Here is a 23434-nt window from a genome sequence, read left to right on the forward strand (position 1 = left end):
TCCTAGAGATGTAGATTAATTATTTGGACATTTTTACCTTCATATTGAAATACATAGCATCATTATATACAATTATAATATACCAATAAAAAATGAGACAAAAAGAAGAAATTCTTACCCAGTTTTTACATTTGTTTTATTTGGGTGCTTATTAAAAATTAAACCTCAAGTTAACCTTGAAGTGTTTGTTTTTAATTTCATTTAACCTTTTATTGAACATCTACTATGAACTGCATTCTGTTCTAGACTCTTTTATGTGCATTTTTGTTTTTTTAATCAAAAAAAGAATACAAATGGAGAAAGAAAAAAGTAACAATCACATCATCCACACATTGCCCTTGGTCTTATTTTGTTGTTTTTCTCACTATTCTTTATTTTCCTAGATATGTAGATTAATTATTTGGACATTTTTACCTTCATATTGAATGTGTATATGGTTCTGTATCCTGTTTTTTCATCTTGCCTTCTCTCTCTTTCTTCTTCCTCTTTTTCCCTCTCATCCTTTTTCTTTCATTTTGTTATTCTTGCTTTAATTGTGGTAACTGGAGAATGGTAAACTTCTGTTGACTGCAGTGTCAGGAAGAATATTTCATGTACAAAATAATAATAATAATTAGTCTAGTAGGATTATATTTGAGGGACAAGTAATTTAATGTACATAAAATGTTGGCACAGATTTTAAAAAATGATTTTACTGTTATAATTTTGAACTAGATTTGCCCTTTATTGGTCTGGGTGACATAGGTATAGTAAGATTGCCTAGATTAAACTTCTGGGTGGTCAGATGATTAGTCTTTCTGTGCTTTTTGGATGAGTTGCTAACTGTCCCACTTATGTTCTTGAGCTGTCATTACAAACTCAGACACATATATCAGAACTTTTCTCAAAACCCTGATCAGGTATAAATTGACCTTGCTTTCCCACATGGAGTGTGGTAGGATTTCCCCGCACACTCCTTTGATAATCATTTAATAGCATGTTAAATTCAGGTCAAAATAAAACAATGAAAAATTGCCAAATAACAGAATGTTCAGGGTTGTCCTTTGTTCACCTCTCTATGAGTGTACATTACAGCATCTAGGATTGGCACGGAACTGATGTTGATCATTATGATACAGCGTTCTTGGGTACTTTTATGTTCTCCCAATATACATCTTTAACAGACTCCACCCTTCCCCTCACCCTTAAAACAAAACAAAACAAAACTTTGCCAACAAATATTTCTTTTCTTTGAGAGTTAACTTGGTAATTTGGATCATATAACCATGACGTTTAGGAGCCTGATTGTCCTTGGTTTAATCATCAGTAGTTATGAAGGAAAGACAAAAAATGGCTCCGGGCTGCACAGTACCATACAAAATTTCCACCTGGAAGCAATTTTTTCTAAAAGCCCTTGGGGACTGCTGTCACCCTCCCTCTTCTATTGGCAACAAGAGCCAGAAACATCAGTTCCCTCTAGAGCCAGATCTTGTTGTAGTTTATTCTTCCTTCTCCTAGCTTTCAGGGAAGGTTAGAGATCTGGGGAAATAACAAATTATTCCCAGATTCTATTTTTCTCCTACAATAAATTTCTTTGAACCTTTTAAGTTCCTCCTTTTCTTCCTCTGACTCCTCCTTTTTTTGTTTAGCATGTTAGCTGAAGTACAAATTATTTGCATTGCTAGAACTTGAGTTCACTTTTTAGTTAGAATGTTTGTTATTAACTCTAGCATTTGTCTTTGGGGAAAGTTGAAATGTTGAAACATTTCTGGCCGCTGCTTTAGGCCCTTTTGTCACTTTTTAATGCCTACTTTGTGGGATACAGGCATTGTTCCAGGTGTAAACTCTCAAGGAACTCTTGGACCTATGTGGGAGATAGACATGTAAATAAACCATTACTGTCTACAGTATTGAGTGTAGTAGTACCCTTTCAAAGAGATGAACAAATAAACATTTCAGAGCAAAAGGATATCAACTCTGCCTTATACCAGTGAATGTCCTTATTGGTGTCCATTCATTTCTGGGTCCATTATCCTAATGCCATCTCAGGATAATAGTAGGCATTTGTTCAAGAACTTAATGGCAAAGCAGGATGATAGTATTTTTTGGTGCAATTTGCTTCAAACTACGCATGGTTTCGTTGGGTCAAGGCCAGTTCAGATTTGTACATTGTCAAAGTGAGGGCCAAAGATGATAGCAGGGCTGTTAAGGATAGCTCCTGTCCTATAGCCTATTCTGTACTGCTCCTGATCATGGAAGGATGGGGCTGGGTCCTTTGACACATTTTGTTTTTTTAAAAATAGATTTTTAAATATATCACTTACAAAACAAGGCTCTTATATGCAGCAACAGATTTTTATTGGCCACTTTTGGGAAAAGATGCCTAATACGGCATGTCAGTAAATAGGAGAAGTGTAGCCTTCAGTTTGAATCTTCAAAGAGTGGATTCACAATCTTGTTTAGTGTGTTTGCCGCCATAGAGTAAAAGCTTAAAGTCCTCATTTTTAAGGTTTTCATTTGGGCTTTTAATGACAGTTTCTTAGGTTTGATCGTGTTGGTAAGGAGTCTATACCAGGCTGTAGTAGTTGTGTTAAAAAGGGAGGTTTCACAGCAGTGTTGTTTTGAGCGAAATCTTCAAGGATGAGTGGGAATTTGTCAGATGACTGATAATAGAGAGATTTCTAGGCAGAGGGAATCTGGACTATACCTGCAGTGAACATGGGGAGTATTCACAGGAAAAGCTGGACAAGAGGGGGTTTTATATACTGTGCTTCAACTTTGGAAATTGATCCTGAGGCAGGACAGAATGAGGGTGGGGATTGATTTTCATGACCAGGTCTCATTTAGAAAAGATAGCTATCAAAGAAGTGTGAAGAGGAGTTGTTAAGGAAATTAGAGGAGAGTGAAAACAGTTGCGTGAAAGAGAGAAAATGAGGGCAAGAATTGAGGCGGTGCCAGGGTAGGGCAGGGAGGGAGAAAGCATAGAAGTGACATTATGGAATTGGAATTGGTAGGTTTTAGTGATTGATTAGCTGATGGTAGGTGTGAGGTCGTTTGAGGGTTAGGGTTGACTTATATATTTCTAGTTCAAGCACCTGGGTGATTAGGGGTATCTTTAATTGAATTTGTGAATATAGGAGGGAAGCTTAGGTTTGGGAAGAAAGTTAATGAATCTAAAAAATTTTTTGTGGTACTGAGGATTGAACCCAGGAGTGCTCTATCACTGAGATAAATTCCCAGTCCTTCCCTTTTAAAAAACCTTTAAAATTTTGAGACAGGAGCTTGTGAGGTTGCCCAGGCTAACCTCAAAATTACTATCCTTCTGCCTCAGCCTCCTGAGTTGCTGGGATTTTAGTTGTGCTACTGCCACCTCTGGCTTATGAATTCAATTTTTAAAAAATTTTTAAAATATTTATTTTATAGTTGGACACAATACCTTTATTTCACTCTTTTATTTTTTGCGTGATGTTGAGGATAGAACCCAGGGTCCCGCACGTGCGAGACGAGTGCTCTACTGGCGAGCCCCAACCCCAGCTCATGAATTCAATTTTTGATGTGTATAGTTGAGATGTTTTTGAGGATGATGAGTGGTTGGGTATTCAGGCTTATAGGATTCGACAATGATATGCCTTGATGCTATTGATTTGGAAACTACAGATATTTAATAGTGAAAACTGAGATATTGATGAGACCTGTGAGGGAGATTACAGTGAGAGGAAATATAAGCCAAGCAGGTATTGAAAGGCAGAAAGAAGAATTATTGAAGGAGACTGGGAAGGGGGAGAAATATAATGGAGGATTTTAGGAAGAGGAATAGTTAGCCTTGACACCTGAAAAAGAGTCAAAGCAAATGATGAACTGAAAAGTGAATGTTGGATTTCACAATTAGTAGGCTTCTTATTGTCTGGTAAGAATAGGTTCACTGATTCTTCATTCTTGTACTTTGGATAATGATGTCCATCACATTCCACCATCCTTGCTAATCCCCTGCCCCCTCCCTTTCCCTCCCACCCCTCTGCCCTATCTAGAATTCATCTATTCCTCCCATGCTCCCCCTCCCTGTCTCACTAAGAGTCAGCCTTCTTACATCAGAGAAAACAATTGGCATTTGTTTTTTTGGAATCGGCTAACTTCACCTAGCATTATCTTATCCAGTGCCATCCATTTACCTGCAAGTGCCACTATTCTCTTTTATTGCTGAGTAAAATTCCATTGTGTATATATGTCACATTTTTTTATCCATTCATCCACTGAAGGGCATCTAGTTTGGCTCCACAGTTTAGCTATTGTGAATTGCACACCATATGTGCAGTCTTACATATACCTAGCGTAATGATGTCCTAGTACCTCCTTTTTCCTTTGAAATAATGGGCTGTGTTATTTTGTCAGAAGTCAGTAGATATAAACATTTGGAAGTACAGAATAATACCCACTTGCCCCCTGGGGGGAAAAAAAAAGAATCAATGGAAAAGCATTCCTGAGTAGAGAAGACATGAGATTTTTTAGAGCTAGGATTAGTCTTACATTGAGGTGGATATATATTCTATCAAGATAAGAAGGAATGAATATTTGTAAGGGTAGCTGGAAATATACATGGATTTGTGTCTTGGAAAGCAGGACATTAATTACACATATTAGTTCACACATATTAATTTTTAAGCCTTTGTGATTTGTATTCTGCTACTTGTGTTTCTTCTGATTCTTGTTTTATTGCTGTTTTCTTGTATGGTTTGTGATTGTTGATATATAAGTCCCAGCTTAAAAATACATTATTTGTGAGAAATATTTGAAGTATGGGTAAAAGTATATTCCTCCAGAGAAAATTTATCTTCTTTCAGTCAGCTCTCAGGGGGCACTGGGACTTGGAGTACTTTTAAAATAAATTCTTAATTTGAGATTTCTCAGAACACACAAATAACATTAATAGTGTGAATATGGGCCTCCCTTCTTAATGGTTTCCAATGATCATACAAGTTTTTCTTCTTCCTTCACCCAGGGCCATTACCAGAGAAGCAAAATTCCTTGTAGGCTGTGTTTCGGGGAGTTGTTTTTTGCTTTATCTTTCACTAATAATGTGGTCCTTTGATATCATGGCTTTATTAATTTGGAGCCTCTAATATTACTCCTTACCTTTTGTGAGCCTTAGACTTTGTCTCTTATTCTCTGTCTGGTTATAGAAGCATGAGTTTATAGGTAATTAGCAGAATCTTGATTCCAGTTCCTGTTTTAGCCTCTGGAGATTTTCCTTACTTTCTTTTCTGCTTAGTCATAGACTCAGAAACTTATTTTGCATTTTAGGTATTTCATAGTAAGAGGTTTTTCATTGTCTTCTGTATTGTTTGTGGCACTTCATCCTATTTTGCCAACTTTCTTCTCTGTCACTTTTTAGGATGGAAAGAAACTACTCTGATACTTTTCATTCATCCTCCTTCAGGGTCTTTATTGCTTACAGCCTTGAAGAGTTTCAAATCGTGGTCTCTTTTGGCCATGAGGTGTTAGTAAGCAACCACTTAAAGATGAAATTGGGCCAGGAGTTTAGTGTGATTTTTGTAGGTCTTGTTTTTTAGAAAACTAGAAAAGTGTGTGTGTGTGTGTGTGCTCATGACGTACGTGTGTGCATGTGATGTAGAGTATATATACTGTATAATACAATATATGTTTATATCTGTATGCATATGTGCACATATAGTGAACACAGTATACATATCTACAAATGATGTCACTTACCTTTGTCAGTGTTTCATTCAGTGATTTTGGGAAACTTGGCTCGTCTATTTTGTTAAGCCCACACTACATGCGTAAGTAAATCTACACGCGTAAGCAGATCAGGACTATTTGATGCAGTGTTCCTGCCATACTAGTGTTCTAATGCATTTGTTTTCCTTTATTAATAGCTTTCTGATCCATCATTGGAACTATAATAATTTTAAATGTGGACAGTCTAAAGTGTTTCAGCCAGTCTCTTAATATTTACATATCGCCTCAGAGTATTTGTTTAATTAAATTCTTATGATCTTTTATAAAGAATCTTAAAGAATTTTACCAACATGCCCTAGAATGAGGCTCACATGATTATGGTAGATGTGCAGTATAATGGTAGTTTCATTTAGCTCCAACATTGCATATTTAAGAGTTAAACAAGGCACATCGAATTCTATACAGTGAAGCTGTACCTAATTTATAGGTATATTATGCATTGCTGCTCTGCTTCTAGCAATTTCCCAGATTAGGTTCAGCTGGGTATCACCAGTTTATAGAAATACTCATTTATTCCTTCTAATTGGCAGCAACTTGTGGCTGCTGATAATCATGATCACCACAGAAAGATGCGATGGAATAAATCTTTTTGTACTTTACACAAATCCGTATAAAGGACAAAATGAAGCCACTAACATAGTCTGTCTTGCCTTTGTATCTTTTGCTTACTGATAGGGATGAATTGTTCTGCATATTATTATGACCTTAGTTATGGCAGTCTCTGTCCTTAATTTGGAGTTTTCTTGATTTCACTCATTTATTTTCTGTTTTATTTCTGTTGTTGATTTGACTGATGTTTTGTGACAAACTCTCCAATTTTCCTGTGGTATTTAACTAAAACCAGGTTTTTAGCAGGTCCTTTGGGTAAGAGCCAGTTGAAACTGCTCCACCCTGTTTTATGCCTCTGAAAACAGCCATCCTTGGGGTTCTCTTTGTGCCTTGGGGGAGATCTCTATCACAGTGTTGTTTTGGTTGCCTGGGCTGTCTTGGTGAAGCTGGTTAGATATCTTTGGTAGCTGTAAGGGTGGAAAAAGGGTTTGAATGTGATCTCCTGTGGCAGTACAAAAATCTTTGGGTCTAGTATTCGGCTAAGAATTCTTTAACTTGCATATGCTTCTCCTATTATGGATGATGATGTACATTGGTCTACTTTGTCTTTATTCGTCCATAGCATCCAGATTATAATACTAAGGTCTGAATTAAATCAATAGACTGTGAAGTAAGGAGAAGAGACTTTAAACTCTTTTTGACCTCCTGCAGTTTCTCTTTCAACATCATGCTCAAATCTGTTTTCCACTTTATTTTTAACTTTTGGAATAAACAGAAATACTAATGATGCTTTTATGGAGCTTAATGAGAAGAAAATGTTTGAGGACTAAAACCATGACAGAAGTTAAAAAGCATATATATGGAAAAGAAAAGGCCAGAATAAATTCTGGAATTTTTTCTTGGATTAATCAAAACCAAAAAACAAAATGTTCAGTTCTTGGTGTCTTGAAGTTCTCTCAGGTTCTGAAAATATCTCAACAGATATGCTTTGGGTTTTCTGATACTTGTTCCATCCACCTTTGAAATAATCAGAAAACCCCATCGATTAGTTTCCTATCCTTCTCTTTGTCCATCTTCAGCATACCTGGAGAGCCCTCTGTCTTAAACTGTAGATAAAATGGGTAAGACAGTCTTTACCCAAGAGGAGATTAACAATCTAGAATGGAGATTGATAAATCAATAGGCAATAAAATACAGTTTAATAAATTCCGTGAGGATGGTAATCACTAGTAGGAAGTGCATACCAGAATCTTGGAGATTAAGGGAGGGTTTCCCAGAAGACCACAATCTTGGAGATTAAGGGAGGGTTTCCCAGAAGATGTGAGCTGAGATTTGCAGGGTAAACACTGATTACTCTGAACTAAATTGGAAGAGGGAAGAATAGTCTTGGTTTGAGTCACAGATTCCTTAGCAATGTGTAGATCTTTGATTTGCCTGTTACCTTTAAAGACTATCATTCAGGATACTTTCCTTTGCAAGTAGCAGGACGCAAAGGGAAAGTAGCTTTAACAACAGGAAATTTATTGTCACATGGTATGAAATCTGAAGATAGGACTCTGTCAAGGACCAAAGTGTTTTCCATCTTTCCCCTTCGATGTCCTCAGATTATTGGGATATCTCCTCTCATCTCAGGCTGGATGCTGCATTTCCAATTATTATACTTTCAAAGGATAATGTCCAAAGTAGGAAGAGGAATTTCTTTTTCTGCATCCTTCATGAAACAAACAATCTTGACCTTTACTAACAGATTTCCCTTTACCATTCATTGGTGAGAGTTATGTGACATACCTTATATTAACTGGTCATTAAAAGGGGAATGGAATCACCATGATTAATTTACCCAGGAATTATCATTTACTTCTTGTGCTGGGATGGGAAGGGTAAGTACCAAAATGAATTGAGACTCTTCCAACAACAAGAAGGCAATAGCTGTTGTATTATAGGTACAGCTAATAGGCAGCAACTGACTCATCTTGAAGTAGAAGTTTGTCTCTGTCTCTTTTAAACCACTTAGCTTTGTGTTGGGCTTCATATTGCATTAGCCTTTTCTAATTTTGTTTTCTTTGGGAGTCAAGCCCAGCTGTATCAGTAACAAGCAGTCTTAATTTTGATTAAGGCATTTAACTTTTCTTGGCCTCAGTTTCCTTGAGTGTACAATGAGAACTTTATACTCTTAGACTCTAAGACCTCTTTGAACTCTGAGCGTGTTGGGGGCTCTTGTGCTTGCTTTCCTTGCTCTAGCAGGAGACAGACTAATATATTAGACTTCTTCTCTCTTCTCTTAGGGACTCATGCATGCTAGGCAATTGCTTTACCTCTGAGCTATATCCTCAGCCCCTGGACTGATGAGAGGAAGCTTTCTAATTGTGTGAATTGGCAAGTTAATTTATCTTCTTGAGTTTCAGGTTACTTGTTTGTAAAATGGGAATAATGCCTAATTTATAAGATGCATAGAATTTATAAGCATAATGCTTATAACATAATCCCCTACCTTTGACAAGCAGAGTTGAGCTGATATAAGTTCTAGCAAGTTATATAATTCTGTAATGGTTTAGTATAAGACAAGAGTAAATATTTGCTGAATCAGTTCCTCAAATGCCATTTAAAAGTTAAATCTCTGTCTTAATATGTACATGAAATCTAGGTGGGAGAGGGATAGAGCCCACTACGATTTTTAGAAGTGGGCATCAGATATGGACACTAGGATAAATATTTTGCTTTTCCCCACCTAAACCTGTTGGGAAGGGGGTTTGGAAATTAGATCCCACAGGCTAGTGTTTATTTAGTAGAGGCAAAATTTGGGCTATAAAAAGTTATTGTTAGTTTCCTAGTATTTCTTCTTGTTTACCTTTTTACTAAGTTCTAGAATATTCTTGGGATTGTCTGTCAGAAATACTTAAACCAGTGGTGTAGTTCATCCTATAGGCTTATTTGCGGCCTACCTGGACATGTCAGAAGCATAAGACTTCATTTTAAAGATCCTTTTTTATTTTTCAATAGAAATGAAAATTTAAATATTAGAGTAATTTATATTAGAGTAATTTAGTAATTAGGTATAAGTCTTTGGCCAACAAGTTTTATAGAATATAGTTTTTAGATTTTTAAGCAGTCCCTTTTACTTGGCTAAGTCAAATTTAAAATTTAAGGAATGTTTGAAATAGGCCACCACTAGATGGCAGTCTTTCTCTACTTTTTCATTTGTTTGGGGGGGAAAGGTGCTACATTTTGTTCAAGTATAATGTTGACTACCAATATTAGGTTAATTTTAGTTGAGCTCTGATCTTTCCCAAATGATTTGTTTATTTACTTTTGCCTTTTATGTCTGATAAATATGTTGATTAACAATGAATTATGCTGATAGATATGCCTGAAATGCTGATTCAAAGTGAAAAGCTGATTCAAAGGTTGTGGTCAGCCCACAGTTGCCTTGCCCTGTGGTAGACATTTTGAAATAAAACCTTTAAATCCTTGCTTTTTTTTTAAAAAATTATTTTTTAGTTGTAGTTGGACACAGTACCTTTATTTTATTTATTTATTTTTATGTGGTGCTGAGGATCAAACCCAGGGCTTCACATGTGCTAGGTGAGCACTCTACCACTGAGCCACAACCCCAGCCCCTAAATTCTTGCTGTTTAACCTGTTCGATAACCATATGGAAACTATGGATCCTTTTTCCTTAAAAAACACATGTGTGCGTGCACGCACGCACACACACACACACACACACAAATCTTTTAAGATCTCTCTGTGAATCTTAGATTTCCTAGGCATACCTATGAACAAAGCAAGTCTGCTAAATATAGTCCACATTCCCTATTTTACATATGTGCTCTTAGATTTTATTTGAACTTAAAAATGATTTTTAAAATTTATTTTTATTTTTAGTGCATTGTAGTTATTCATAATAGTAGGGTTCCTTTTGACATATTCGTAAATGCATGTAACATAGTTTTCTCCATTTCAATTCCCAGTACTATCTCCTTACTTTCCTTCCTCCCTCTCCCATTATTTCAGCTTTTTTTTTTTTTAAATTCTTAAAATTCCATGTCAGCTTTTCATGTTATTCAGCATTGGTTCGAGACAATTATAAAGATTCTGAATAGGAGAAAGAAGTAGGAGTTACTGATAAGGAGACAGAAAATTCATTAACTTGTTTGAAATACCACCTTTTTATTCTGAAAAATATTAATATTCTGAAAAATGTATGATCTTTGCATTATTGACTGATTTTGAAGGTGGAGGTGAATTGCAGAAATTTAGAGCTAAGTTAGTACTTCAGAGAATTTGTAATTGATTGCTTCCTATTCTGTTGAAGAGAAAGCTGAGGGTCAGAGTTTAACTGAACTGGCCAGACTCAAAGCTAATTACAGTACTGAGGCTAAAGCCATATTTGAGCAGCTAAAACTCAAATTTCCTTTCTTTAATTTTTGATTTCTGTTTTGTTTTAAATAGGAAATTCAGGGAGTTTAGGGAGGCCTGATTAATATAAGTTCTATATTTCTTAACTTTGGGATTTTTTTCTCTCCAAGGTAGTCCTTTGTGATGTTAATGTAGATCTTTGGAGGGAAACAGGGAAAAGTTCTCCCTGGTAGAAAGAGCTAGATTTGCTACCTGAGATGTATTGTTGAGGTAGAATGTACTGAATTTGAAACCAAGAGGTTGTTTAATATTGAGTATGTCAGCTTATGTCATTTAGATTGAGGAATTTTCCATGGTTTCTCCAAATGGCAAGGAACATGGATATCTTTAGGTATTGCGTTTTCTTTTCCTTTGAAAGGGGAAAAATTAAAGTTAATTGAGATTTGTTGAAATGTCAGCAGTCAATTCTGGTTTGTGTATTCTAAATGGCTTCTTCTGGCAAGCATAACCTTATGGGGAATTGTTTATAATTTGCTGGACTCTGTCCTTTTATCGTGGAAGAAGGGGAGCGAATCCAGACTGATCCACCTTTTCTGAAGTAAGTGTCAGGCACATATATGTTGTGTCAGTTTGAGTTTTGGGCAGTGGAGCTGCTGTGCCGCAGTCGGGCTGGGCACAATTCACCAGCCATTTATCAAGCAGAAACTAACTTTATTTTTGGAACACACCCGGTACCACACAAGCTCTTCAGGAATTCCCTCAGAGCCCAACTGGCACAAGGGCTTCCAGCAAGCCTCTCAACCCCCCACTCCTCCCGATTGGCTGGGTCGTGTGGGCCGAGCCAAAAGAGTCCCCCAATGAGCAGCTCTGTGGTCTGAAAGGGCGAGGAAACAGCCCAATGAGCATCACCACAGAGGAGGCAATCAGCTGGCAGCTGGAAGTTTGCTGGGGCCACGGTGAGCCAATCAGCTGGAAGTTTGCTGGGGCTGCTGTGAACCAATCAGCTGGAAGTTTGCTGGGGCCCCTTTGGCTGTGGCTCTCAACACTGCTGTGTTGAGGAGAGCATGCTATCCACAGGATCCAGGGTGGTGATCTGGCACCCACCAATGATAACAGGATCCAAAAATGTTGGCAGTGAGAATGTATATGTGTTGAAGAAACTTCAGAGATCAAAAAAGTCTTAGAGATAGTGTTAGTCATCTTTAGTCAGTGAATATTTACTTATTGACTGCTACCTGTTGGGCACTGTTCTGGATGTAGAGTTCTTTCCTTTATTGGAGTGGGTTGGAGAGAGAGATAGACAATAAATGATGGATGATGAGGAGGAGATTATTCAGACATACAGGGAAGGAACATCAGTACTAGCATAACAGCACACTGTTGTGTGGAAGGTGTGTAATGAAGCAGAGGATAATGGGGATGGGGAGTACAGAATGGAGACTATTAGACTACTAGATTGGTCTGAGGTGGTCATGTTATTGATGGGAACTTGGGTTTTGAAAGAAATGGTGGGATTTGGTCAATTTTAAGATACGTTTTAGAAGTTGAATTGTCACGCTTATCAGTGGAGTGCATGGGGGTGAGGATGGGACGAGATGGGTTTGACGTGACTACTGAATATTTGACTTGGGCAACTAGATAGTGCTATTAGTTGTGATGGAGTAGTTGGGTAGTTTGGAGGAGGAACAGGTTTGGAAGTGGAAATAGGTTGGTAATAATTTTTTTTTTCCTGTGTTAGATTTGTGATGGGTTTTAAAAGTTCAGTTGGAGTTAGTAAGTAGAAGCTGGACATTTGAGTCTAGTGCCCAGGGAAGTGCTCTGAACTGTAGGTATAGATTAGGAAGTCAGCACTATATAATATAGATGGTATTTAAAGCTATGAGACTGCATGAGAGAGCATAGAGAAGAGAAGTGATTTTAGGAATATTTAGAAATGTAATAGTGGCAGAGGAGCTAAGAGGGAGATTGAGAGGGAGTGTCAGTGAAAGGTGGAATAACAAGTTACTGTGGTATCATTGACGTCTACAGAAGGGACTGTTTAAAGAAGAGAATATCAAACCCTAGCCAATGCTGCTAGTAGGTGGAGTACAAGGAATAAGTCTAGGAAGGTAAAAAGTGAGGGGGTGAGGAGAGGAGAAAGACTTACCTGGAAGGGCAGCAGAAAAAGGAGATGGTAACTGGAGGGGGATGGGTGGGGCAGGTTTTAAGAATTCGTTTATATACAAATGAGAATGATCTAGCAGAAGGGGAGAAAGATAGGATGCAGAGGAAGGATAAAGGGGATTACTGCAGGAGTGATGTCCTTGAGACAATGAGAAAGGTCAACTGCAGGCAAGAGCTTGGAACATGGATGGCTTCCATTGCTGTGGGAGGGTGGACATAGTAAGTGGTACTGATGTAAGTAGGCTGGTTGATTTTCAGCGGGGAGGAGGAGTTATTTCATTATGTCTGTTTTTTTTTTTCTTTAAAGTATGAAATAAGGTCAGTAACTGAGAGTTAAGGGGCAAACATTTGAGGAAAGGAGAAATTAAGGTTCCCACACTTAGATACAAAGTGAATTGGTGGTGGTGGGGTGGTGGTGGTAATAGTTGTAGAGGTTGAGCATCCCTAATCCGAAAATCCCAAATTTTAAATGCTCCCATATTCAAAACTTTATGAGTGTGCACGTGACAGATGTCACAAGTAGAAAGTTCCATTCCTGTCCTAATGTGACTAATTGAAGTCAAAACATTGGTACAGGGCTGGGGATATAGCTCAGTTGGTAGAATGCTTTCCTTGCATGCCCAAAGCCCTGGGTTTAATCCCAAGCACCACAAAAAAATAAAACAAGACAAAAACAAAAACACTGATACAATAAAAATATTGTGTAAAATTACTTTCAACCTTGGTGTATAAAGTGTATTTGAAACATTAATGAATGTTATATTTAGATTTGAGTCCCTTCTCCATTACTTCATAATGCATATGCAAATGTTCTAAAACTTTTTTTTAAAAAAGTGAAATCTGAAACCCTACTGATCTCATTTTGGATAAGCATTTTGTATAAGGCAGACTCAGCCTGTAGTAAGTAGGATTTTCTAGTATTATTAAGTGTCTAATTTAGATTTGTAGCTTTATAGCTTTACTGAGTCTAGTCAGCACAGCTCTGTGATTTTTCTTCAGCATTGTTCAGTTTCTTGGGTCTAGTCATGGAGTAGTTATTGGATAATTGGGTTTACCAAAATTGCGCTTTTCTAAACTAGTTAAATTGAGAAAGAAGGGGACAGGGGAGTTGTAATTTAGTCCTTTCATTTTATGATGAGGATTCTGTGATGAATACTGTTAAATATATTTTGTAAAAGAAATTCTTAGTAAAGTTTATTGGTAGCAATGTAAATCAGTTACAATTAAAAAACAAACTAAACAATTTACCAAATGAATAAATCTTAACCACTATTAATTGCCTATAATGCATCTGGCAGATATGTCAATAATAGTATTTTGTTTTGTAAATTAATTGTAAAAAAAAAAAACAAAAAAACGTTGAGTTGATCTCCATTAGTACTTGAAAATACAAATACAGCAAGTCAAATAAAGTTCAGAAGACCTTATAACATATGACAAAATAGCCAAAAAAAAGCAAAGACAATTTTTAAATTGCTTAATTTATTTCTTAGGTTTTTTTAATATAAAAAAATAGTACATGTTTTTTTGATTATACAGGAAACTTCACCTCCAATTGTCTTTTTTTTTCAAATATTTAATATTTCTTCATTGTCAAAATCTTAAAATTTCACTTTTGGCTGGACTTTTCTCTCTTGATCTTTTTTTTTTTTTGTTATTCTGAAATAGTTATCATGGAAGGAATTATGACCTTTGTACAGCAGAAAATGGTCACTTAGCAGATGTGAATACTGGTCTGGGTTCTCAAATTTCTTCACCTTTTTCATTGTGATCAAGTGCCTTGATGTATGACTGGAAAGCTTCCGCTCATAGTTGCTGATGAGTTTCAGGCAAGAGTGCCAGGATACCATCTATTCAGCAAGCTCTTCTATATATACAGTGGTAACCAATAGATTAATCTTGCACCTAATATGATGGTCTAGCTTCAAAGTTAAACAGGTCAAAAAACATATCACTAAGGTGATAACTCAATGAAACCGGAACATGGCTTTCTGAACTTTCTATTTTCTTTTCTTTAAAAACCCTCTTTGGTATTTCTTTCTGTGTTTTTGTAGATTCTCTGATACCATGTGGAGGATCAGTGATAATAGCATCAAAATGTGTTTCCTTCCTGCAGGAAGGTTTAGATACATCTGAAACCAGGACGTACAGGGAATACTTCTGATGAAAATTTGCTCTATTATTTTCATGTGGTCCTCTCCAGTTCTGATTTTTCCTATTAGCCTTTCTGAACCCATGAACTATATTGTAGTCTATGTCTGTCTCATATATACATATATATGCACTAAAATGAGCAGAAGCTATCAGGAGGCCACCTGTTCCATCAAATGGATTGAAAACAGAATCATTTTCTATCACTTTTTCATGGTTTGCCATGATGAGTGGTAAACCTTCATCCATATTTGTATTTCTAGTAAAGTGTCTCTTTTTAACACTGTGTGACTCAATTAGCTCTCTCTGTTCATCTAATATATGGATTCTCAGAGATGCGGTTAGGTCCAAACCATAAGCCTCCAAAATAGAGAATATGTGTTGTGGTTTCTTTAAGTTCACTTTTCCTTTAAATGGCAGAAATTTAAGGGGGTCTATTCGTTTGATTTTTTTCTTCTTGTGTCAACGTTTTATTAAATGTGTGAATCTTTATTTTATATGTAGAGTCTGAATGCAGAAATGGAACTATCTCCTCAGGGTAATTTTTAAGAGAACTGTACACCTCTTCAGGAGATCTTCTGTGACCCCATAGTTCAAATATAGACTTGGCACCCACTGTCCAATTTATTAAGTGTCTTGTAGTATCTTCAGAGGGCATACTAAAAATCCCCTAAGTTGCCTGACAAACTGACCTCCAAAAAGCTAAAGCAAAGATTTTATCTCCCTCCTTGTCTCGGGTTCCTCTCTAGTGTTCTCTAAGTGATGTTTTTGCCTGGAAGTCCAGAATTATCTCTGTAGGTGGGATTGCAGATGCTCCTGAGCATTGAGCAGTAGGTGCCTGTTCAAGGTGGCCGGCCTTGCCATTGTGCCCTTCCATGTTCCTGCAGGGCTAGCATGGTTGGTTGTGTTTCAGTAAAGAGAAAGCAAAAATTTGGATTTTCCTGAAAAATACTCTGTTAACATTGAGACAGTGTTAATACAATTGGATTACTTTGTGGTTTACATACCCTGAATATCTAATTTCTAAAGAAATTAGCTTTTGGGTTTGTAGTCTTTTTTTTTCTTTTTTTTTTTAGAAGTAAATGTGACACCTGGCTGAGGTTGTAGCTCAGTGGTAGAGTGCATGCCTAGCAGCGCAGGTGTCCAGGTTCAATCCCTAGCATGGGGTGGGTTTGGGTGGAGGATAAATAAGTAAATAAATAAATAGGAGCAAATGTGACATAATCTCCATGTCATTTTTTTTTTAAAGGTCTGTCTATGATGGTGAAGAACATGGACGATTCATGGAGAAGCTTGAAACTCGTATCCGTAATCATGACAGAGAAATTGAGAAAATGTGCAACTTTCATTACCAAGGCTTTGTGGACTCTATTACCGAACTGCTGAAAGTGAGAGGAGAAGCCCAGAAACTCAAAGTAAGGAGTCTATGGGATTATGTTGCTGGTCATGTATTTGTGGTAAAGATTTTTGTGTAGTAAGAAAGGAATTTATACTGAAACCTCGATAATTGAGATCATGTCCATTAGCTAAAAAGGATACCCTTTTAAATTAGAGTTTAATTGGGAAACCTACACATGGTTCAGAACCAGTGATCAGTAATTGTTTCTTTCAAACAGAAACGTAAGAGTTTTGTTATTCCTTGATGGAATAACATCTCTGTAGGATGACAGAATTTATGGGGCATTGCTATAAGATTATTTGCAATATGGCACCTAGGCCAAGGATAAAAAGAGTTGTGGTCATTGTGGAATGTCTCCTACCAGAGGGTGACGATGCTTTCTTGCTTTGACAAATTGGGAAGGAGTCTAGGCACATTGGTCTGGTCATTTGCATGGCAAATTCCCATATGTTGTATACCAGAGTTTGCTTATTGATCTTAAATCTAACTACCCTACTAACACTTCTATTATGTCAAATAGTACATGTTTATATTTTTTGAGTTTTTATGAAAATACTTCGCATATGATATGTAAGTAGTAACAGTTTTATTTTTTCTTTCTAGTGCTTATGCTTTTAATTATTTTTTTCTTACCTGATTTTGAATTATAATCCTAAAGGATTTTCTTGGACATGAGGTTAATTTGACAGTAAGTATAAAATTCATCTAAAAGAATACATTAGTGGGTTGGGATTGTGGCTAGCGGTAGAGCGCTCGCCTAGCACGTGCGAGGCCCTGGGTTAGATTCTCAGCACCAAATAAAAGTAAAATAAAGATATTGTGTCCAACTACAACTAAAATAATATAAATATTAAATAAATAAATAAAAGGATACATTGGTGAGAAAGGCAAAGAAACAATTTTATTGAGGGGTAAAATGGGCTATCAGTTATTAAATTTTATTCTAAAGCTAAGGTATTTTAAAAATTCATCTGACTGCAAAACATGACCTAAATGGACATGAAACTATCAAATTTCTTAATTTACTCTGTTTATTGTGGGTTATTATGTTTTGCTACAGAAACATGAATATGTTTGATTATAGGGTGCTGAGTTGGTTCTCATTTGGGGATATTATAATATACGTGTACCTCATTATCTTTATGAAACCTACAAAATTCTGAAGTCAAAAACACATCAGGCCCTAAGGTTTATTTTTTATTTTTTGCTGCTGGGGATTAAACCCAGGTGTGCTCAACCACTGAGCAACATCTTTAGCCCTTCTTATTTTATATTTTGAAACAGGGTCTCTCTAAATTGCTTATGGCCTTGCTAAGCTGCTGAGGTTGTCCTGGAAATTGTGATCTTCCTGCTTCAGCGTCTCTAGTCACTAGGATTACAGGTGTATCTGTACCCAGTGGTCCTAAGGTTTTAAAAAGGAGTTCATGAACCTATATAGAAGCATGCATCCATCTTGAGAAATAGAATATTGCCAAAATTATTTAATCTCTCTTTTGTACCTCCCTAGTGGCTTCCTCCAACTAAGAATGAACAATCTTTTGATTTGTTGTTAATGTGCTCCTTGGGCTCACTCAGCCACCCCAGCTTCCTGTCCTCGTCTTGGGCTGTTCTTTTCTGTGCACTGTGGATACCTAAATCCCAAGTTTCTCTCACAGTTTCTTTAGGACTGTGCTCCATGATGTGCAATGGGATACTGAGGTGGCCATGTAGTGGAATACTTGCCTGGCCAGCTAGTAGTAAACATTGCCCATAACTATGCTCACTAGTTATTGGTATCACTTGCTAATTGGTACTCTTCTGTTCTTCCTCTTACTTCTGTCCAATTACTTCACATTGGTTCAAGTTACAAATTCCTTCAGATTGGTTAGGATGCCTCTGAAGGAACACCTAAACTAGATGCAGGGTTTTTGGCTGATTCAGGCTTCCACCCAGTTACTGGATATTAATGTTCAGCTGTATACCTTGTAGGCTCTGCACTTGGGGTATCCATTAGACCTAGGTTAAGAACCTAGGAAATGTAGAGTTTTCTAAACTCTAGAAAAGAGTTTAAAAGATGGAGCTGATTAAGTATTGATGACTTCCATTACCGTTTTAACATAACAGTGAAAAAAATTGTACATTTTAGGATGCCCATTATTTCCTTTGATTTACAGCAAGAATATACTTGTATGTGTATGTACACATTTATATTTTCTGAATCAAAAAAGTATCATCCCAGATAGTTGATATATTTTCTTTTCATTGTAATGTATTGAAATACTTATTGAAATAATTACTATATTTCTTACCAGAAGCATTGCTTAGGTGCCTATGGGTATGTTTTAGACCATGGTTTGCATGAAATCAGTTGAGTGAGCTTTGATCAGTATTTTTTTTTTAACAAAAATTGAAATTAAAGAGAAGAGAATTGAGTAGAAATAAAAGTGTATTACATGTAGCAAGGGTGAACAGTATTTCTTGAAAATTGTTCAGTTTATGTGTGTGTACATGTATGCATGTGTGCATGCATATGCTCCCTACTTCTGACTGAGTTGCAGTGTACATTGTATTTTTTACATTGAGTATGAGATAAAGAAATAAGATGCTGAGTTAGTTGTGTTCATGGAGGATTGAATTTAGAAGACCTCAGTATAGGATTTTAAAAGTCCAGCTAATTATCAGTTAACTACTTTTTTAAAAAATTTTCTTTTAGTTATACATGGATACAATATCCTTATCTTGTTTATTTGTTTTTATGTGATGCTGAGAATGGAACCCAGGGTCTCTCACATGAGAAGTGAGCGCTCTACCGCTGAGCCACAACCCCAGTCCTTAACTACTGTTGTTGACAATACTTCTATTACTGCCTTAGATATGAGTTTTGGGCAGCTACATCACACCCTTAGTTCATATTGAGCTCACAGTTCAATAAAACAACAAATTATTTCACATGTGGTGCTATTAGGTATATAATAAAGAGGTAATTTGGTGTTTCTTGCCTCTTTCTGATACTTAAAGGATTTCTGGGGAAGGTTAGGTTTCATTTTGTCTTTGGAAGCAGAGTGCATATGGTAATCTTCTCTGGACATGTAGTACAATTCAGGGCAATGATTTAAAAAAGTGTGTTTTCTGAAAAACTGGTTCCTTGGGATGATCTTGAATAAAAGGATGTTAAATAAGTTTGGAAAACCCTCCATATGATGTACTTTTCTTGGGCATTTATACTGCATGTTATATCATGTTTGCGTGCATGTTTGTGTGCGTATGTGCACAAGGAATGTCATAGGAAAAACTGGGTTGAAGAGTGCAGTAAAAGTATAAGTAGTACCAATGTTGATAAGGTCTGAGATGATGAAGATGTTATAGTCTTAATTTTTTAACATGGGTGTAGACATCAAAAGTAGATTAGTAAGAGGATGTGCCTGTTCCTTTAAATTACAAACTATATATAGGTCATTCAATGATTTAATCACATATTTTGACCATTGGAATGGGAGATTAAGGAGAATATAGAGCTGTTGGGAGCTATTAAGAATTAATAATCCAGGGGCTGGGGTTGTGGATCAATGGTAGAGCGCTTGTCTAACATGTGTGAAGCCCTGGCTTCGATCCTCAGAACCACATATAAATAAAGGTGTGCAACTACAATTAAAAAATAAATAAATATTTTTTTAAAAAGAATTAATGATCCAGAAAGAACTAAGATAAAAACATCTTCTAAAATTAGGATAATAAACACAGAAAAATTGACTTGAGTTAAAAAATCGAATTTATACCGAGCCTTTTCAGGAATACATTGATGAGGTGAGGAATATATATGATAAAATTTGTTCTTTCTTGGTAAGATTCTTTGTGGGTTACTTTTTCTATTATATTTTTCTCTCTTCTTTTTTTTTGTTTTAAAAGTTAAAGTGTGATATTTGGTCATTATTGTATCTTAGTTTGGAATGTTTCAAACTAAAGATATCTGTCAGTAAAATTTTCTTTTCATTATTCAAAAGGTCATGCAAAAGATCCAGTAGCAAAGTTGATGTCATTTAAATTCAAGAGACTGCTCATGACCAATATATGATAGAATACTGAACTATCTAGCTACCTGAGTCTTTTCACATGAAAATTTGATCTTTATTCAACTGTTGTCTAAATGTGTGTGTGTGTGTGTGTGTGTGTGTGGTTTTTTTTTTTATGAGTTTAAATTGTCTTCTCTCCACAGAATCAAGTGACGGATACTAATAGAAAACTACAGCATGAGGGAAAGGAAGTAAGGCCAGTTTATCTTTTGACCAAGCTTTTGTTTCATGCCATTCTCTTTTGATGACTGTTCTTCATTTAGTGGGCTTGTAAGACTATAAGCAGCATGTTGAAAGTTGTTGGGCATTATTGTTGCTTCTAGTATTTCTCTGAATTTAATGAATTTAGCCACTACAAAGTGTGATGAGAGTGTATGTAGCCTGTCTCTGATGTGTTTTAAGTCACTGAATGGTCCTAATGTGGCCAGTGCTGTTCTCCCTCCTGGAATGTTTTGTTCCCCTGTCCCCAATATTCACATACTTCAAATCTTTTCTCAAATCTTATCACCTTTTTTTTTAAATTGATGCATTTAAAAATATTGCCTTCTTAATAAAACCTTCCTAACCACCTTATGTGAAGATTTGAAGTTATAGTCTCACCTTCATTGCCTGCAATCTTTTTATATTTTTCCCATTTTGCTTTTCTCTATTATACTGTCATATTCTTTCTCTCTCTCTCTCTTTTTTTTTTTCGATATTGGGGATGGAACCCAGAGCTTCACACATGCCAGGCAAGCGCTTTACCACTGAGCTACATTCCCAGCTCTCATATTCTTGATATATATTTTTACTTATGTATTTGTTCTTTCTTTCTGTCTCCCTCCACTAGAAATTATGCTTCATGTGTTAAGAAATTTTTGTTTATCTTATTTATTGTATTCCTTCCATCTACTAAAACACTTTTTTGGCAGAAAGTGTTTAAAAAATGAATCATTACTCTCTTCATTGATGCACCCACTATTTAAACCTTTACATTTACATTGTTATTTTGTGTCCATTTCCTTACTGGATTTTTAATGCAGACCAATGACAAAGTCAGGACAGGTGTTATCACTATTTTATTAATGAAGAAACTAGAACAGGGGATTTGCTGAAGTTTACATTGTTCTGAGTATCCTGCCCCTTCCTTATGACCTAATCCTTATTTAGTGTTTAATTTTAATAATCTCTTAAGTTTAGATTTTGATTGTTAATGAGGGCCATTCTTGTTCATTTCTTTTTTTGCACGATATTTAAGGAGATAACATTTTTAGGTATGGCTATGAGACGAATGCTGCAAGTGAATATGTAAATTTTGTTTTTTGTCTCACATAGTCTAGATTCTATAGAGTCCAGTTTCTCCTGATTATATTATGGGGCAACTTCAGATAGAAGCCTTTAGGATGGGAAGAAAAGTGTTTTGTCTTCACTAAACTGGATCTCTTAAAAAAACCACATCTTCTAAGTGTGTGGTTTATTTGTTGAAATAGAGACTTTGTTGAAGATGATTTTCATGCACATTTGAAGCTGTATAGAAAGGATTGTTTTCCTCCAGGAGTCTAGCATGGCTGAAAGAAACTTAGGATCTCTTTAAAAGATTGATGAACTCCTAAATCATGAAGAGTCTCAAGGATTTGGAGAAAATATACAAAAAAATTTTTTTCCCTCCTGGACAGCCCCTGTATTTTAGGATTTCATTTTATCTAGCCTTTGGTAGGGTAGTCTGTATCTTGAGGAGAAAGTGGGAAGCTGTGCAGGAATGTTTTACTGGTTAGAAAGGCAGTTCCTTAGTCCACTTGGCAGGTCTTACTATGAAACTGTCTGGGATTTTCTGATGAATTGAACACAGTGTGGAAAAATGTGACTGAAAGCTTTTTATTTATAGCTATTGGCATAATTCAGTTTTTTTCCCTCTTGCCAAGCTGGTAATAGCAATGGAAGAGCTGAAGCAGTGTCGACTACAACAGAGAAATATTTCTGCCACTGTTGATAAATTAATGCTGTGTCTTCCAGGTGAGGAACTGGAACTGGAGTAGGATTTTTGATACAATTCTTTTAGTTTTAATTAGTCTTTCATTTTCTCTCAATAATGCTTGTGTGTTCTTTTCTCTCTTTCAAGTCCTAGAGATGTACAGCAAACTGAGGGACCAGATGAAAACTAAAAGGTAAGATTTTTTTTCTTGAACAGTTTTTATTATTTCTGAAATTTCTGTTATTCAGACTACTTTCAAGGTCTATATTTGGTATTGCTTTTCAAAAAATAACAAGTTTGTAACATCTTCTGTATCTTTTTGTCTATCTGTTGATTCATCCTAGATTTATTTACATATACAAATGATCATGTATTATGTTTGATAACATATATATACAGTTTGATTTTTAGTTGTTTAGGGGAAAAACATGTAATTATTTTTGTGATGGTTTGAGAAACATGTTGTGTAAGTTTAATATTGTCATAGAAAAAAATAGTCCCTAATTCTGGTACAAGAATGTATTTGTCAGGGTTCTCTAAAAAATAGCCAGTAGGATAGTGTGTGTGTGTGTGTGTGTGTGTGTGTGTGTGTGTGTGTATCTGGGGAAGTATTTGTTTTAGAAATTGGTTTCATGATAGTGAGTCTAAAACCTGTAGGATAGGCTAGTGAGCTACAAGCCCATGGAAGAGTTAATTTTATAGCTTAAGTCCAAGGGCAATCTGCTGGTGGACTTCCTTCTTCCTAAGGGGAGGTCAGCTTTTTATTTTTTTTAAACTAAGGTCTTCAACTGTGCTTGGAGGGCCACTCATATTATGAAGGGTAATCTTCTTTATTCCTAGTCTCCTGATTTAACATACATCTTGTCCAAAAAAAAAAAAAAAACCTTTACAGAAACATCTAGAAAAAAATGTTGGAACTGGGTACCATGGCATAGCCAAGTTGACAAATAAAATTAACCATTACAAAAGACAAGGTTATGTTAAATTTAGAGGATTCTTTCCCTATATAGTGTTTTCTTCTGGTTTTATTCCAGAGGAAACTCTATAGTGACTTTTTGACTCTTATTCCCAAAATAG

The 23434-nt window shown here is 36.1% G+C and overlaps 1 protein-coding gene and 1 pseudogene across 7 annotated transcripts in view; one reads left to right on the forward strand and one right to left on the reverse strand.

The window, feature by feature from the left end:
* Positions 1–23434, forward strand: part of Exoc6b (exocyst complex component 6B) — a 622696-nt gene that overhangs the window by 71767 nt on the left and 527495 nt on the right. For 5 of the 7 annotated variants that reach the window (XM_046432321.2, XM_058575131.1, XM_058575127.1 and 2 more), the window contains 4 exons: positions 16208–16373; positions 20550–20597; positions 22308–22398; positions 22505–22550. In XM_046432321.2, coding sequence (XP_046288277.1) covers positions 16208–16373; positions 20550–20597; positions 22308–22398; positions 22505–22550 — 351 coding nt within the window. The remainder of the gene's footprint in view (positions 1–16207; positions 16374–20549; positions 20598–22307; positions 22399–22504; positions 22551–23434) is intronic. The other 2 variants (XM_058575126.1, XM_058575132.1) reach the window with 2 other exon arrangements.
* Positions 14409–15822, reverse strand: LOC124084825 (tRNA (guanine(10)-N2)-methyltransferase homolog; annotated as a pseudogene).

Source organism: Marmota monax, unplaced genomic scaffold, assembly GCF_021218885.2.
Source record: "Marmota monax isolate L192 unplaced genomic scaffold, Marmota_monax_Labrador192_F-V1.1 WCK01_AAM20220418_F8-fsc00106, whole genome shotgun sequence".
Classification (NCBI taxonomy): Eukaryota; Metazoa; Chordata; class Mammalia; order Rodentia; family Sciuridae; genus Marmota; species Marmota monax.